The sequence below is a fragment of the Symphalangus syndactylus genome, chromosome 12 (assembly GCF_028878055.3).
Source record: "Symphalangus syndactylus isolate Jambi chromosome 12, NHGRI_mSymSyn1-v2.1_pri, whole genome shotgun sequence".
NCBI lineage: Eukaryota > Metazoa > Chordata > Mammalia > Primates > Hylobatidae > Symphalangus > Symphalangus syndactylus.
The window spans coordinates 120185998-120204544 of record NC_072441.2 but is presented as its reverse complement, the minus strand read 5'-3'; the positions used below and the strand labels follow the sequence as shown (position 1 = coordinate 120204544).

General features: G+C 42.8%; 1 protein-coding gene across 3 annotated transcripts in view; it reads left to right on the top strand.

Annotated features, from left to right (window-relative positions):
• The window catches only part of TNR (tenascin R), a 429220-nt gene that overhangs the window by 339709 nt on the left and 70964 nt on the right, over positions 1 to 18547 (top strand). For 2 of the 3 annotated variants that reach the window (XM_055255687.2, XM_063625141.1), the window contains 4 exons: positions 4435 to 4996; positions 7584 to 8060; positions 14077 to 14340; positions 16990 to 17105. In XM_055255687.2, the coding sequence (XP_055111662.1) occupies positions 4498 to 4996; positions 7584 to 8060; positions 14077 to 14340; positions 16990 to 17105 (1356 nt within the window). In that variant the 5' untranslated portion in view covers positions 4435 to 4497. Of the gene's footprint in view, positions 1 to 4434; positions 4997 to 7583; positions 8061 to 14076; positions 14341 to 16989; positions 17106 to 18547 lie in introns of those variants that run through there. The other variant, XM_055255688.2, reaches the window with a different exon arrangement.

Sequence of the window (18547 nt, the reverse complement as noted above, 5' to 3'; positions counted from 1 at the left end):
GTCACTACTTACAATGACACCCAGGTAACTTTCATTATTAGCAATGCTAGTCTGTATTTTGAGCTAAAATTTGTTTCCTTGTAGATTCTCCCATTTGGTGGAAACCACTTCCCTGGGACCTTTTGCCATATACTTAGCATTTTACAACCCTTCAAATATTTGCATTCATTGAACAAGCCATGCTCTTGCACATATCATAGTTTTAGCAAATGTAAGTTCTTCTGTGTGAAATGAATGTTGGCTTTCTCCACCTAAAGAATAATCCATTAAAGTCAAGTTTGGTATTATCCCCTGATAGAGTAGGTTACGTGATGGGAAAAAGCAATCCCCAAATCTGGGCTTCAAACACAAAAAGATTATTTCTCACATGACATGTTCTCACATGACATGTCCACTGTGAGTCAGCAGGAAACTCTGTGGTCACTCAGGGGCCCAGGCTGACAGAGAAGAGCAGCCACCATCTTGAACTCTGCCAGTCACCTCCAGAGAGAGAAAGCTCTAGGGTGTCTCCCATCAGCAATGTTAATGTACCAGCCCAGAAAAGACACACCCCACTTCCTCTCACAATTCATCAGCCAGAACTAGTGCTATGGCCTCACCTAACCAAGACAGGGCTGGAAGATGCAGTCCTGGAAAGCCAGACCAGAAATATTTGGCAAGCGGCACTGATGGCCACCCCACCCACTCTGCGTGCCCCTCCCTGCAGCCCCTGGCAGAGTTGCTAGCATCTCCTCCAGCCTTTTCAGAGCAGTCGATGTATTTGTTAGCCATGGTAATTATCACATTGCACTGTCATTATATTTACTTGTGTTTTCATCTCCTCCATGAAAATGAGTTTCTCAAGGACAGGTTAGGGCATAATACATGTTTGATATGTGGATGCGTTTGAGAACAGTGACCATCTATCCAGTGTAAAAGCCAAAGAACTTACAGGGGTTTACAAGGCTGGGCATGACCTGGCCCCCACTACTTCTCTGACCCTGTCTCCCCACAGGGCTCTCTTGTTCATTTGGCGCCAGCCACATTATGTCTCAAACTCACCAGGCCGGCCCCTGCCTCAGAGACTCAAACTCACTGTTCCCTCACTATCTATTCAGCTCACCACCCCACTTCTGTCGGGTGTCCTCTCAGCTGTCAGCTTATCAGAGAAGCCTGTCCTGACCATGCCCCATACAATGTCGACCTGCCCTGTTAACACTCCTGCTCCCTCCATAGCAGTTACCACTTCCTGACACAAACACAAACTCATATTTGTTGCATTATCACGTGTTAAATATCACATAATTTGTATTATATAATACATTATATATGACATATATAATTATCTGTGGTATTTATTTATATGCCCCAACCCACCCACCCACATACACTTGAATGCAACTTCTATAAAGAAAAAGACCAGCATATAGTAGGTACTCAATAAATATCTGTCAAATGAATGAATGATAAATGAATAAATGTACCCCCTGAGTCTTCACATCTTTGGACCAAAATGCTAAACTTATCCCTCTCATATTATAGGATTTTGAGTCCCTTCAACATCCCAGGCACCTAGAAGTGATCAATAATCAGTACAGTAAAGAGTAGAACAACATAGCCCCTTGTCTATCTTTTATCCTATATTTTAATTAATAAAACCTACATTTGAACAAGATTTCGGGGGTTACAAAAATCACACTGTTGACCAACTCATAGCAAGTTTAGTTATCAACTAAAATATTTAGTGTTTTTTACACATAAAGCTGTACCTTTCCCCCTCTATGTAATTTTGTAGCTGTCACTTTGGACCTAAAAGTGTAGGACCTAACATTTTTCTCTCTTAATTTCCCTGTCACTTGTCTTCCTTTTCGTTGATAATGTCATTTATTCACTCACTTATTTTGAGTGTCAACTATGTGCAAAAAAGCCGTTAAGTGCTATGGGGTGTTATGTGATCATTTTCCAATTCCCAGAAGAAAAAGTTATTTAGCAATATCCACATGGATCAGATAAACAAACTTGGGTCCAATGAGAAAGATAGCAAAGACCCCATCTGTGTATAAATGACTGACAGCAGAGCTGTTTCTGGGAGACTTTCAATGATAGGAGGGTAGAAGTGATGCTCAAGAAAGTCACACCTAGAAAACCTGAAAGTGAGAAAGCAAGTAGAGCTTTGGATCAGAGGGGGCTTTAGGAGCTTACAGTTAGGAGGGCAATTTGATTCCAACATGTCACTCTACCTATTCCCAAGGTTTATTTACCTTGTCTGGAAATGACCAACAGATCATCATTTCCCACATTGCTCCAAGGATCTCACCCATCTTTGGACAAGGCTATGTTAAGGATTGGGCTTTTCTGCTGTCCACAAATGGATAAGACATTTCATATGTTCCAGTGATTTCAGGGAAGTCCTTGACTAGGGGAAGAACCAGAACAATTATTCCACTTGTCTGCAAACAATATTTATTTATGTTAGTTAATGCCAGGTACTGGATAATTCCATTAGCCCTTGTAAGGTAAGTACCATTATTATCTCCACTTTATAGATAGGGAAACTGAGGCACAGAGAGGGTAAGTGAAACTGGGGCACAGAGAGCTTAAGTGATCTTCCCATAGCTAGAAAATGAAAGAGCTGAGGCTTGAACCTAAACAGAGACTCTATAGGCTCCCGAGTCTATAGTCTCAACAGCTCTGCTCTGGTCTGCTCCCTGTCCATATTGGAAGCAGGGACAGTCTAGTATATAATGTAAGGGCTGAATAATAAGGCATGATTTTATACTAGGCACTAATACAGGTTACTCCTAATAAAATCAACCCTCAGGCATTTTTCAGAACTGAAATTGAACAGACCAGTATCTAACTTGAGGATAATGGAGAGGGATTAAATTAGTTGGAGAATGATTTAACCTTTTGCTCACTGAGCATTTTCTCATGAATTCATCTTTCCATCCTTCCGGGGATCTACTTATCCACTTATTCAACAACTATGCACTGAGCACTCTCGCCGTCCTGGAGCGACGGTCACACATTGCAGATAAGACACGGTCTGACCGACAAGGACTTAGCAGTCCAGGTGGAGAGAAGCAGGCAAAGGAAACCCACCGTCTAGCATGGCAAGTGCTGTCAGAAGTGGGGCCTGGAAGAGAGGGACATGAATTCAGCCTGCATTTGGGAGAATAGCAGAGGAGGCAGGAGGGAAAAGATGAGAGACAAATGCTCATGGAGAAAAGAACATTGAATCTGACCCTAGCAAAATTTTCTAATCGCGATATTCCTGGGAAGATCTTAGAAATTACACAATTTCCATCAAAGGCAAGAGAAAATGGAACACTCTTTTCAAGAAGAGCCCTGGGACATAGTAATTGATAACACAGGTTTTGGAGTCAGACCTGCATTCAAATCTTAACCTCTCTTGGAAGAACTTCCTCCATTAGAAGATGGGGCTATTCATAGTGACCCATCATAAAGTTTTCCTGAGGGTCATGTAGGCTCCCGTGTGAGGGGCACAGCACAGTCTGTACTGAGTGCAAATGCAGTAAATCCTGGTTGTGACCTTCTTCTCTGACGCATAGTCACACTCACTTGGTCCCTTAGTCCTTAAACTTCTTAGTAGCTCTAACTTTTAGAACCAAGTTTTGTAAATCTCTTTTCTGTTTTGCATAGAGAATACAAAAGGAACAAAATTTCTGTAAAACTGATTTGCATCCCAGTGAGTTTATTGTACTCTATGGTTCTTGGTGACTAGGTAACCAGAAGAGGAGCTAATTCATTATTTTACCAATTTAAACAGAAACTTGGAAGAAAAGCACCTGGTTGTCACAGAGCATGAGGACTATACTAACAAGAAGATTAAACGAAAGTTCAGCTCACACAGCCCTAGATAATCACAAACGTACCCAAGGATTATTAACAATCACAATTACCTGGAACTATATTACTTGCCTGGCTGGTTATTCTGAAGACAACTTGTATGAACAGATGAGCTGAGAGGAGGTCTTGAAGTTATTTTGAAGTGGCTGGCAGAGTCCCTTTGCAATAAATATCTGGGGAAATAGGAGAGGACACCCAAGGCCCCCTGGTCCAATTTCTCACCTAGAAGTGAAAAGAAACTCTGAGTTCTCCTCAGAGGAACAGCCCATCCACAGGGCCCCAGCCCCCAGCCCTCATGTTTCCTCCAAGAGCCATTTGCCCACCATGGGACCAGACCTGTGTGTTCTAGATAAGCCTTTTGAGAAAACAAAATAGTATGCAGAAGCAGTGTCCATTTTCAGGGGTCCAGTCCTTTAGGGAACAAAGTCCTGGACCTTTATGACATTGGTAGCCACTGTCCCTTCCTGACGCCCCCCTTGAAAGTCTCTTCTGGCTGCCTACTCCTGAGTTTTGTAGGCTTGTGCAGAGCCATGGTGCCAAGGCCTAGGTCTCAGAGGTTGTCTCTTTCCTTGGTTTCCATTGCAGATTCCCACAACTCCATGCTGTGTGCTGCAGGCTGGTCCTGAACCCAGATCTCTGGCTGAGAGGATGGGGGCAGATGGGGAAACAGTGGTTCTGAAGAACATGCTCATTGGCGTCAACCTGATCCTTCTGGGCTCCATGATCAAGCCTTCAGAGTGTCAGCTGGAGGTCACCACAGAAAGGGTCCAGAGACAGTCAGTGGAGGAGGAGGGAGGCATTGCTAACTACAACACATCCAGCAAAGAGCAGCCTGTGGTCTTCAACCACGTGTACAACATTAACGTGCCCCTGGACAGCCTCTGCTCCTTGGGGCTAGAGGCCTCTGCTGAGCAGGAGGTGAGTGCAGAAGATGAGACTCTGGCAGAGTACACGGGCCAGACCTCAGACCACGAGAGCCAGGTCACCTTTACACACAGGATCAACCTCCCCAAAAAGGCCTGCCCATGTGCCAGTTCAGCCCAGGTGCTGCAGGAGCTGCTGAGCCGGATCGAGATGCTGGAGAGGGAGGTGTCGGTGCTGCGAGACCAGTGCAACGCCAACTGCTGCCAAGAAAGTGCTGCCACAGGTAGAGTCTGGGAGCTTGCAGCGTGGTCTCAGGAGGGGAAGGAGAGAGCTGAGCAGAGAGGGAGAGTGAACAAGAAGGACCAATGCACTTCCAGCAAAAATGCACTCCCAGCAAAACCCCGGCATCTCTTCACACGGTCAAAGGAAAAAAGTGCCCTAGTCTGTAGCTGCCGGTTAATATGTCTCTAAGATCTAAATGCAGTTCTTCCCTGAGGGATTCAGTTCAGGGATTTTCTACACTGTGTAGCCAGTTTGAAATACATTAACCTGATTTTGGGGGGATGAGTCAGGTAATGGTTCATCGGTTCAGCACAGCAACTTCGATGGCGAGCAGGGAATTTGATGTCTGTCTTCATTCATCTTTGGTTTTCACAGGCTGTTGAATTGATATCTATCCATGTTAACCTGAAGGACTAGAGAATGCAGACGCTCTGTTCACTCAATCACAGCCTTTCTCCCATCTGAGTAGATGATAGTCGTTAAAGTCTCAGAGGACCTATCCCCATCTTCTCCAGTGAGATGGAAGTTTTAGCCCCTGCTCCCTCAAAAAGCACACAGAAGCGTATGCACACACACACTCTCTCTCTCACACACACATACTCTCTCTCACACACGCATGCACACGCACATGCTCTCACACACAACACACTCACACGGATTAGTGCACCCTCCAAAAGGCTGAAATCTCAGGGAATTTACTTCTAACATTGCCCACCCCCTAATTAGTAACCCTTATGAGTTATCTTTACCTCTCTGCAAGACATAAGTCTTCAGAATCAGAATTCCCAAGTTCAGATCCTGGCTCTACTGCTTCCTAGCTGATGACCTAAGCAGTTCCATATCTGTGCCTTCCTTCCCTCATCTACAAATGGTGCTAGACTAGAGCAACAAGAAGTTATTAACAATAAAAGCACCTATTCAGATGTCAGCCTGGCTTCTATAAGTACCATATAAGCAACAGCTGTTATCAGCTGACGCCAGTGAGCGAGAATTGTGTCTGTACCCCTTTGTGCACAGCTTTTCTCTCCCAAAAGTTACCTTAGACCCCTTGCAATTCAGTTCTTTGATGACAAGAGGCATTTGTCTTGAGTTCAAGCACTCACCTCTATAGGATCCATGATCTCAAGGCTTTCACGGGGATGAAAGCTGGAGGTGGCAGCCTGAAATTTTAACAGAGCCTGGATGGCCCGCAGCTGCAGAGGGGTATCTGACACATTCACCCTGAGACACAGCAAGTCTAGAGGCAGTCACTGAGAACTAAAATATTTTGTGGGTTCCTCTCACCTCCTTCTCCTCCCCATAACCAACACTATAAGTAAAATAATCTGAAGAACAGAAGAGCAAGTCCAGTTCTCCTGTGCTTCAATGACAATGGTCAGGTCAGCTTGTCTTTTCAATGGAGCAGGAGAATAGGGGAAAGTCCTAGGTTTCCATGAGCATGGACTCTGCAGCTCAGGAAGCTGGGGCTTCTATAAGTGAACTTTTTGCCAGCCTTCCACCAGGATCCCTGGCAAACGTGGGAAAAATTTGCAAGGAAGAGCTAGGTTAAATAATGTCAGTAAAGTATATTTTCATGGGGGCGGCATGAAGCGGCAGAATTAAACAAGGATGTAACTTATTAGACTTCATATCCTCAGGGCCAAGTGCAAAGAAGGATGCCAGCAGGTACTCCATTTGTATTTGTTTAATGTGTTTACTTGAATCATGCTAGGCAGATAAATTAGCCACTGTAGTTATCCCACAGTAAGGTCTAGGACAGAGACATGCATAGAATCCCAGAGGGGTCATAGCAAACAGTAACTAAATGAGAGTGAGGTCCTGGGGAGCCTTTGAAGTAACTGTGGAGCTGGGTTTTGATGAATGAGCAGAGTGAGTCAGATGGCAGGCAGGGAGGGAGCGAGTGGGACAGGTTTGTAACACATAAGACCTTTCTCTGCACAGTGGACTCAGTGCTCAGCCTATACCCCCTTAGGTCCCTCACAAAATCCCATAGCCAGCACCTGAGGGTCCTGGTGAGAAGGCTGTCCTCAGTTTGTTGGAAACTTCTTGGGCTGCCCAGAGAGAGGATGAGGGACTGGGGGATTTGCATGCCCTCAGGGACATAGACCTTAACCCACAATGAGATGTGACCTGCATTGCCCAGAGCGCCCTGCAGAACTGAACCCAAGTGACTCTCCTGGGACTTGGCTTGATAATGCACCTGGGCTTGAGCATGTTCCCTTCCCAGTTTTCCACTCTTCCCTACCAGTTTTTTCTGGGAACACCTTCCAATAAATCACTTTTACATGAATCTTTAGCAAAGACCTACTTCTAAGGACTCCATCCTAAGACACCTTAAAGGTCAGCTTCTGGAGGACAAGGGACCAGATCTCATTCATCTTTGCCCCCAGCCCTGTGCTAGGCACAGACAGCCCATGCTAGGTGAAATTATTTGTTAAATTGAATATGTACCAAACTATGTTGAGCTTCACTCTCAGCAACAGAAATCTGGTCAGAGAATGAGTAGAGAGGCCTTTGCCCATCCTTCCCCAGCACCACTGACAGGAGAGGCCACTGCTGCTCTTTGACCTTCTCCTTGACCATTCCAGGACAACTGGACTATATCCCTCACTGCAGTGGCCACGGCAACTTTAGCTTTGAGTCCTGTGGCTGCATCTGCAACGAAGGCTGGTTTGGCAAGAATTGCTCGGAGCCCTACTGCCCGCTGGGTTGCTCCAGCCGGGGGGTGTGTGTGGATGGCCAGTGCATCTGTGACAGCGAGTACAGCGGGGATGACTGTTCCGAACTCCGGTGCCCAACAGACTGCAGCTCCCGGGGGCTCTGCGTGGACGGGGAGTGTGTCTGTGAAGAGCCTTACACTGGCGAGGACTGCAGGGAACTGAGGTGCCCTGGGGACTGTTCGGGGAAGGGGAGATGTGCCAACGGTACCTGTTTATGCGAGGAGGGCTACGTTGGTGAGGACTGCGGCCAGCGGCAGTGTCTGAATGCCTGCAGTGGGCGAGGACAATGTGAGGAGGGGCTCTGCGTCTGTGAAGAGGGCTACCAGGGCCCTGACTGCTCAGCAGGTAGGCAGGGGAACTTTCTGGGGTGTTTGGCAAGGGGGGGTCCAGCAAACTAGCTGGATGCCTACAGTTAGCTTGGGAAGAAAGATGAGTGAGAAAGTGAAGTTTAGGCAAAATAATTCTTAATTGAGTTGTACTCATTTGCTTTCCAAGAGAGCTGATTTCTTGAGTCGATAACAATTGATGAGGCAGATTAAAAGGAATAAAGAGTGGAAATAGGAAAAGGTCAAGTTCAGGCTGAGAGCTGGATTGTTACCCCTGAGATTAGGAAAAAAGGCAGTGGTAACAATGATGATAACACTTCATTGTCCTTGAGGTGGGGGAGGGTAGGCAGTGAAGTCATGAGACCACCTTAGGCAAGGCCATTCTCTAACTCTGAGGGATCCCAAGCGTTCCACTTGCTCAAAATTATCTCCCTCACCAGGTGCCATATTCCAGGAATGCCTTCTACAGTGCCACTGCAAGAGATGGTGGTTGGTCTGTGAGGCTCTCTGATTATCTTGGAGCTTACAGATTTCAAGATGTTATTAATTTATGAAATGATTCTAGTGGGGCAGAGTGTTTTTAGACAAGGACTTAAATCTAAACAGGAATAAAGTACTAAGGACATTGGGCAACAGCTAACATGATAATGATTAGTACAGAATGTTAAAAGAGTATGACTCACTTTGTTCCAGATGAATATCTAGCAAATTAGAACCAACCCTATGTATAGTCTACACTGTCAAAGCTGATAGAAAGATGATGTCCGAAAATGGGGATCTAAACCCAACAGTGAGAAAAAAAAAAAAAATCTCATTGGGGCTGATTCTCTTTTTTATGCAAATCAGATTATGTTTATTATTTCACTATAGCTCATCCTCCTCTGACTAAATCAGTGACTGCTGCTCATACATTTGTTTATGTTTTAAACAGTACAGATTAAGTGGTTGGTCTTTTCCATTTAGGGCTCAGAGAGCCCACTGGGATTATTTAAAATAAAAAATAACAACAAACAAACATTTCAAACCTTCTAATGGAGCAATTTTAGGAATTTTCTGATAAGTCATGTGACATCAGTTTAAGGAGGAAAGCCTGGTAAGCCAGGTTCACCAGCCTTCTGTAAGCCAGAGTTACTCACTCCTACATGGGAGGCAATGTTCCCGCACATGTAACTTCAACTTAAATTATTTTCAAAAATCAATAGTAATAATGAAAAGAAAAACAGCAATAATGCACTGTGCTTAGGGAAAAAAATTTAATGTTCCTTAATTTTTTCCATATCCAATTATTTCATTTAGCCTCTCAATTTTGTTTACTGAATTGAAATATCTTTCTAAAAATATAGTCACCACACCAATTATCCCAAAGTGAAATTCAAGCAGAAGTTAAGCCTTATTGTTTCTGAATCCAAAGTCATTAGGCACCTTCTGGGAAGCCAGGCTGACGCATGGCTCCAGTTCCCATCCAGGGGACCAGGCTCCAAGAGACCCCATCTGGAGGACACCCAGGGTCAGTGTGGGCCATCGCTGTGTTAATGTTATTCTGTAGCACACATGCTTCTTAGTAGACTTAATCTTTGGCGGTCTGGACATACCTGTCATATTCTTGACCCTGCCTTTCTACAGGGATAGGTTCATTTGCAAACAAAATCTTGATCTAATCCAGGACTCACACTGAACCCTCCTGGCTACCTCAGGGAAGATGCAGCAGCTGCTAGCATAGCTACAACTGGGTTGAGTCCAAACTATGAGCACGTTACCTCCTACATGGTACCTCTGTGCTGCTTGAGGAACACTTCAATAGGCCCAGATAAATTACTTTACAGGTTCCCAAAGCATGTGAAGAAGGACAGTTGCATAATCTCCATCTGTTTCTATAGCAACCCTAGAGCCACCACTCATTTGCAGGAGGTCTGTTCTTAAGGCCTGCTTTTTAAACCAAGTGCTACAGGTCTCTTCCAGAGAAGTATCTAGGTCATTATCTAAAGTGCTCCTTTGCTTGCTCTTTGTGAAAAGACTGTAGGAGAAGGGGCTATTTATCCACTGTTTGACGTTCCTGGCCGGGTGCACACACCACAGCATGATGTTCCCATTGCCCACAGGACTGAGGAGAGGAGAGAGAAGGGTTAGGAAGGTGAAAACACTGAGAGCCACAAAATATACTTCCTTATAGCACATTCTTTTCTCTTTGGCAAGGGCATAGAAAATAGCTGCCCATTGTGTGGATTTCATTCTGAGGCCCCCTAGGTCTGCAGCACTTGAGCACAATTGAATAGTGTTGCCAAGGTCACTACATTTGACTCCTAGCCTTGATCTATCCTCATAGTGTGCCAAGGGACAAAATCTCAAGACTTCTGCCTCCATTCTCTGCCCATGTACAGATAATAGAACAAAACATGCATGAATATGAGAACTTAAAACAGACCTTAGAAAGAAGTTTCTCATTTTACAGATTTAAAAAGCAGCAGTCAGTGAGACAGATTTTCCCAGAGCCAGACAGCTAATTAATGGCGGAGTAAGAAAAAGAATCCTGGTCTCCTACCAGCTTCTAGCACTCTTTTATCTTCTCTGGAATGCAAAGTAGAATAGAATTGAAAAATAAAAATTTTAAAGCCATATACACAAAGAAGTAGCCTTTTGATGTGAAAGCTGAGCTCCATCACATGATTAAAAAAATGAGATGTCAGAGGTAGGGTGGAAAAGCACATTCAACCGTTTGTCCACATCTGTCCCCAGTGATGGTGGTTAGTGCAGGGGCTGGCCAGGGAGCTGGCCAAAACTCCCCCGGAGCCAGCAGGATAAAAGAACCATCAGAGCAGGGTCTTGAGACAATCCAGAAAGCTGTTCCCTGGACTTCAGTCAGACCCACGGAGATTCATCGGTGTCAGACTCTGCTCTGTCAGGACTGCAGCCAGCCCAACCTTTGGCACCCGAAACCATTTACTCTTTGGAGTAAGACACATCATGGCACTAATTCCAACTGCTCTCACCACATAAGTGCAACATTTATGCAAGATCTAAAGAGGAAACAGCATGGCATCTTTGCAGATAAGCAACCCTGATTCATCAAGCCACAGTTTATTCCTCTTTAACAGCCTGCTCTTCCTCAAGTTTCAAACTTGACACCCCAAAGAAAGTAAGGCTAAGAATACTTTGCACCCACCATGAATTCATTGAATTAAGGCATGAGGCTTTTTGTTTGTGGTACAGTTCAATATAATTTTCTTTTATAAGGATTACTGATGCCTAGTGTACATAGTTGCTGCTAAGTTAGAGTGAAAGTGATGGTGGTCTCCTCCATTGAGCCACCATTGTCAAGACCACTTCCACGAGGAATGACGCCACTTGCTGCTTTCTCATTCAGAAGTGTAGGCAACTTTACCACCAGGCTCAGGCCTCAAGCTAAGTTGCCAAGATTTTTTTTAAATCCTTCTGCACCTCTTTTTTTTGCTTTAAAATCCCAAAATGCTCTTCTTAGATCACCCTCTATTGTCAATATTAGCTTTGAAGAAGGAAGCAAACAGGAATACACTGATTTGTTCCAAATGCCCTAAGAATTGCTGGTGACTTGAAATTTGGAGTGGCCATTTCTGCCACTACGACAGAAGTCCTGCATGGGAAACCTGGAGTTAATGTGTTGAATCACAGGAGACAAGCACTAGAGAACCTGTTTAAAAGGAATTTTTTTACCTGTAGGATGAGCATCAGTCTAGAGATCACATCTATTAAGATCGTCTGAATTATTCCTAATATAGTTTACTTTGGGACACCATGTATAAATGAAAGGAGGCATCTCACGCAATCTGTAACCTGCTATCTAAATTGTAGGGGAAAGAATGAAAACTGTAGAACATCAGGGTTTGACAGTCAGTTCTGCTATGACCCATTCTGACTTTTGGCACATCCCTTAACCTGGGATTCAGTTTCCTCATTGGTAAAGCTAGGATAATTATCTCTGCATGAACTACCTTATAGGACTGCTACTAAATATTTTTTAAAATTCTAGTTAGATGGTATATATGAAAATAGTTTATAGACTGTGAAATGCTATATAAATGTAAAGTGGTATTGTATATTGGCTAAGAAGGTTTATAGTCATTCTGCCTGCATTCTAATCCTAGCTTCTATGTTTGCTGACTGTGTGGCCCAATTTTGTCATCTATAAGGTAGTAGTAATAATGATACCTTAATCCCATGGTGTTGGTGAGAGGATGTAATGCAATAATCTATGTAAAAGTGGTTAGCATTGTACCTGGTGCATAATAAGTGCTCAGTATAATCATGCAAAATCCTGACAGGTTCTAAATATCAACTCTTCTTTTCATGGCCTAGGAGTCATTCTGTATGTACTATATAGGTTGTCCCAAAGGTTTTAGTGAAATTTAAAGCTTTAATAAGGTCAGAACTATAGGTGATACAGTTTATAAAACATCATTTGAAAGCTTATTTAAATTTCATTTACACTTCTTGAGTTTTATAAATTTTAAACAAAATTTTTTTTAATTTTTGTTTTGGTCAACATTTGCCGTCCACAAGAAGCTCTGCTTTCTAGACTGTTTTATTCAATGAATGGTTTTAGGCAAAAGTAATTGAAGCAAATGGCCAGCAGTGCATATATATGCTGCTGATTCTATCCTGTGAGTCTTGGATCTGTTAAAGGTCTCCTTGTGTCTCTGCCTTTGCTGAAGATTTGAGGGTGCACATGTGAGTACAATGAGGAGACAGCACTCTCCACTCACATGCTCCAGCAAAACACAGCTGGCCTCAGCCTACCTGGTTGTAAAGGGGAAAGGGTGAGATTACCCAGGGGAGAAATTCAAAACCTATGACAACTCTTAAACTCATCGAAGCCTCCACTACATATAAATTTATAAGTCAATAATGACCATTTAAATATTGGCTTGATCTTTGATTTAATCTATGGGCAGGTCTAATTACAGACACACTGGAGTTAGCCTCCTAGTTAGTCTTAAAGCCTTAATTATTTAATGGCCACAACACTGGTGAATCTTCATTTTCCAAGATGATACACAAAAGTCTATTTCTATGTGTTTTAACCTTTGGTGACTCCAAGTAGCATTTGAGAAATCAGAAGAAAGTAAAGCAAAGTCCTCAAGAATGTTTTTTTATCATCATCATCTCCAAGATCGAGGCTAATAAAAATTAGTTTAACACAAGCTAGACTTCTTTCAGAGCATAAGTGGTCTTTAAAAGGGAAAATTCTACAATAATGGGCTGTTGAGTGTCTTCATCAGGCCATGGTATCCAGGACTTACTGTTTTGGCTTCTCATAATTTGCAAGATAATCAGGAATGAGTCTTTATTTCCACTTGCCAAATCAGATATTGGCTCCCAGGGTAATCTGATGACAATAACTTATTAAATCACCAAAAATTTTGGCCAGTGGTGTGCTGTTAAATATCTAACAACCTGGATCTCTAAAGGAAAAAAATTTAAAAGCCCTGTTGTGTAGCATTTGCCAGTTTCCATGATGTAAATACTCCCTCCATGGCCAATTTCAACTACCAACATGACGTCACTAAACAGGGAGCTGGAAACAGATGTGTAGTAGAGTACATTCATAGGATATTTTCACCAGACAGAGCACACATAAATTATCTTACAGGTATAGATAATAGTAAAATGTAGTCAAATAATTTGCAAGTGATAAACTTTGAATATCTATTACCTTTGTTTTTAATATAATTTACTTAAGTATTAGGTTATAAAATTGAATCTTTAATAATGGCTCTATTCAACAACAGTCTTGAAACAGTCCTGAAAATTTGACATTCAGCCTTTACAAGCCAGTAGGAGCTGGCTCCAGTGCATGTTCATGACCTTATAGAGATTGGAGTACTAAGCACCAAAAAGACAAGATCCTGCTCACAAAGGAAGCTACAAATCACTTAAAGCCATTGAACCCAGCAGAACATATAGACATGGCATGGGGGTTGAGATGTGAGGAAGAAAGTTGAGTCCAGGATGGGGAAGGCAATCCTCTGAGCTCATGCTATCTGTGTATTGCCTCCCGGTAGTTGCCCCTCCAGAGGACTTGCGAGTGGCTGGTATCAGCGACAGGTCCATTGAGCTGGAATGGGACGGGCCGATGGCAGTGACGGAATATGTGATCTCTTACCAGCCGACGGCCCTGGGGGGCCTCCAGCTCCAGCAGTGGGTGCCTGGAGATTGGAGTGGTGTCACCATCACGGAGCTGGAGCCAGGTCTCACCTACAACATCAGCGTCTACGCTGTCATTAGCAACATCCTCAGCCTTCCCATCACTGCCAAGGTGGCCACCCGTACGTACCATTTCCCCGTCCTGCTTCATTTTTCTTTTCTCCTACATGAGATCATGGGCATTCATGATAGTAGCGTCTTTTCTCAGTTCTTCAGGGATGCCTGTAATAGTCATTGCCCTTGAGGGGAAGGGCTAGAGATGTGACCCATTTAGAAAGGGTACATCATTAAAAAGGCACTTTCGATTAAGAGAGTTTCCAAATTCAGGCAGCTTTCATAAATTATAGAACCAAAAGGACAAAAAGTACTTTCATTATGGAGTACTGACTTGTTATAAGCTAGACTCTGATTAGAAGTCAAGGAAAGTATAAGACATCTACAGACTTTGAATCAGTTAGGGATGCAAAACAAGGAGCTATGAACTAGGACCTCTTAGAAGCAAGTGCTAAATGGTATGTTCTCGACCATAAGTGTATAGCAAAGGGAGAAAAATCTTATGTAAAACCACAGCTGACAACATCCCCTTCTCCTGATAAAGAGGTGGCATAATTTCCTCCTGGTCTTTTGTTTAGCAAAATATCTTAATAGTTCATTTTAGTTTTAAAAGTTGAAGTCCTAGAGCATAGTTTAGAAGGATTCACAGGGAAGAGAGAGAGAGATGGAGACAGAAAGTAATCTAAACTGCTCTCCATAAGAAATGAACAGTTTTTTTATACATAATGAGAAACTTCTGTGGGTGTGTACCTATATTTTGTGTATGTTCAAGCATAGAAAAATATAAAAGATTGCATACCAATTATTAACACCGACTACATCAAAGAGTGGAATAAGAAGGAGATGTGAAATAATTATTATATTTTTCTTTATACCCTTCTGAATTCTTAAATTGATACAATAAGCCTGTTTTAGTTTAGAATTTCAAAAGCCAGGCAGAAGAATTTAGGCAAGAGAAGTTCTCATCACCCCAAGTCTACTGCAAAACCTGCATGCACACAAATGCCTGTGTGCCTTATGTGGAAAGTCTTTGGAGAGATCACGAAAAAGGGGCTGTATTGGATTAAAATCCGGGAAGAGAGAAGAGAACATTCCAAGGAGATGAGGTATGAGTGATACAGAGATTTTTAGCAGTAACAAGAAAGTGTAACAAGAAGTGACCATGAAAACATAAGCCCTCTAGGTTTCAGAAAGCCCCTGGGCCAGTAAATAGGACTTACCACCAGATAAGGGGTAAGAGATCTGAGCCCATTTTGTGTAGGTAAGATGGTATTTAGGCAACAAATGCCACAAAAGTTCAGAAAAGGAAAAGGTCAAGGTAGAAAGAGTTAGCCTTGAAATCTTCATGGAAGCTCCAGGACTGAATTGACCTTTGAAGGATGCAAGGATAGAGACAGGCAGAGGGGAAAGAATTTAAGAAGTCATCTTGTCCCCTTGCTTTTCAGGTGACAGAAATTCTGCTATAATTTTGGGCTCTGCTATGAGACAAGTGCTGACTCTGTTAATATGCCTATAATTATCTCTGTTTATATTTGACCTTTTTTTGAAAAAAAAAATCTTCTGGTGCCTGAGAACTGGTTTTAAATATCTGCAACGATTGTGCAGAGAGGCAGGTCACCATCTGCCGCTTTTCCCACCTTGCTCCGGGATGAGTCACCACCCTAAGTGCCTGGCCTAACTCCCAAGTGTCTCCTCTCTGATCCACATGCATGCACAGTGATGAGGTTTCCATCTCCTGTGGCATTTATTATGCCAATTCAGGGCATTCCCTCAGGCAAGCTCCCAGGTGACAAGGACAAAATCATGTAAACCACTTGACACACCTTCAAGTGGGTTCGCAGTCAGCCCTGCCTTCCAACCATGGAAGCATGAGGATGCTTCCAAACAGGAAGGACAAGAAAATCTGTCCCGTTTCCAATGGGAATAGCCCATGAGAGGCAAAGCTAAAATGGAAGCAGTCTTCCTGGAGAACTGAGAAAAGTCATGCTGTCATATTTCAGGGCTGATAATTGGAACTCCATTAGGACAAGCACACTTCCATCTCACAAAACCTGTGCATGTGTATGTGACTGTGTGGTTGGGGGAGAAGGGGTGGTGGGAGGAAAAGAGGGAGATACATGAAAGGAAAAATTCAGACCATCCTAGACTTAGTGATTTGAGCTAAACAAAATACTCTCAATGTGCATCAGATGATCAAGGAAATCACTCTAGTATTAATTCTGAAATTGGTTTGCTCCACAACTTTAGCCAGCTTTCTCTGTGCCTCTCCTTTCCTGTGTGCAAAATGAGAACACTGATAGAAGCCATCATAGTACCTCCCAGGAGTTCTGTAAAGCTTCTAAAGATACTGCTCAAGTCCTCTGAAAAAGGCAGTATACTATATATGAAATGCCAAGACATACCACATTAGTAAGAAAAGGAAAATGATGTCTGCATTTTAATAGTAACCTATTAATGCAATAAAAAGCATTAAAAATTTTTTGTATAGATTGTGTTTAAGTTAACTCGTGTATTCCATCAACACTGAGCACTAGAGCCACAATGGGGTGGGTTGATTCTGCACCTGGGACTCACTGTGTCTGGAGTAAGATTGGGATTGTCCAGCAGACACCACCACGCCCATGGCGTGGAGGGAGTTCACCAAGACAAAGCACCAGGCAATGCTGTCTGTCCCAAGGGTTAGCCATGACATTGTCACCTACATTGCTGTGTTCCAGATCTCTCCACTCCTCAAGGGCTACAATTTAAGACGATCACAGAGACCACCGTGGAGGTGCAGTGGGAGCCCTTCTCATTTTCCTTCGATGGGTGGGAAATCAGCTTCATTCCAAAGGTAACACTCACCTATTAGACTGCCAAACAGACTTATTTGGAATATTTGTACCTTTAGATTGGAATCAGGGGCAGCAAGGAAGGCATTACCCAATATCTGTCTCCATGCCATTAAAGACACAAAATGGCATGTTGTGGGTGTCTGGGATATAGAACATTTCTGTGACAAATATGTGGTAATGACCTGCTGACAAGAGTAACCCTGAGCATGGCACCCTGGCCTTGCAGAACAGAGGATGTGGGAAGCAGCCACCAGCTCCAGCTCTCTGCTGAGATAACTCTGGGATCTGATGAGCCATGGTTTTGGTGAGCATAAAAACCAGGCCCTCAAAAAATTGAGGCTTCTCTTTAGGACATAAGAAAAGCCAGACTGAATCAGTCACATAATCAGCCAAAAGCTTCATTCTGTGCAGACAGATGCACCAAAGAAAAGTCAGCTTGCGTGGCATCAATCCCTAAATGTTACAGACATAAAACAAAAACACCTTGGCTCTCCTGGATTATTCATAATACATTTGCAACCTATTAATTTAGCAACCTTTTTTATTAGTCTATGACTTTTAAAGTATCCTAAGATTCCTTTCTACTCTCTAAAGCAGCATTTTATTTATTTTCTTAATTCTAAAACTAACTTTTCCGAATTGCCACAGGTGCATGCCTGGCTCTAAATTTCCAGAATTTGTTGACCCTACCAATATCCTCCCTAACTGTATCACTCATGAGGATATAAAGTTCAATTATACTCCTTCCCTCTGTCTTTATTCTTCAACATCAAAGAACATTTTTTAGCCATTCATCAGACTTAATGACAAATGACACATTTTTGGCTAGCAAGACTATGATTTCGCCATTCTTTTACTTCAAAATTCTTAGAGCCATGAACTGTTGGAGTTACAAAAGACCTTCAAGTTCACAGGTACGACCCCTCATTTTACATCTAGTTTAGTTTAATTTATAGAGACTACGATTCAGAAAACTTGAAGGACATCATACAGCTAGTTGGTAACAGGCTTAAAATGAGTACCTGGGTCTCCACCTCCTATCCCAGGGCTCTATTCACTAAATCTGTATGCCCCATTTTCTTATGTGGGTACAGTCATATCATAGTCACATCACAGCAAGGTAAATAAATGTAAACAGACATCTATACAAATTTGTCCTATTTGAGTTAAAATGATAAATAAAGTATGGCAGGCAATTGAGTTACATAACAATTGAAAAAATCATGTCAATTGGAATGGATCATTGCTACCAATGTTTTTCAGGAAGAAAAATTACGCCAGGTTCTCCTGTTACCTATACCCAATATGTAAAACTCTAATTAAAAGAGAGGCTGACCAGGGAATGCCAAGGCCAAATGTATGGCCACATGGTTTAATAACTGTTGTGATCTGTAGGTTGAGGCCACTGGGGGGCATTCACCACACTGATTTTAAGAGTATG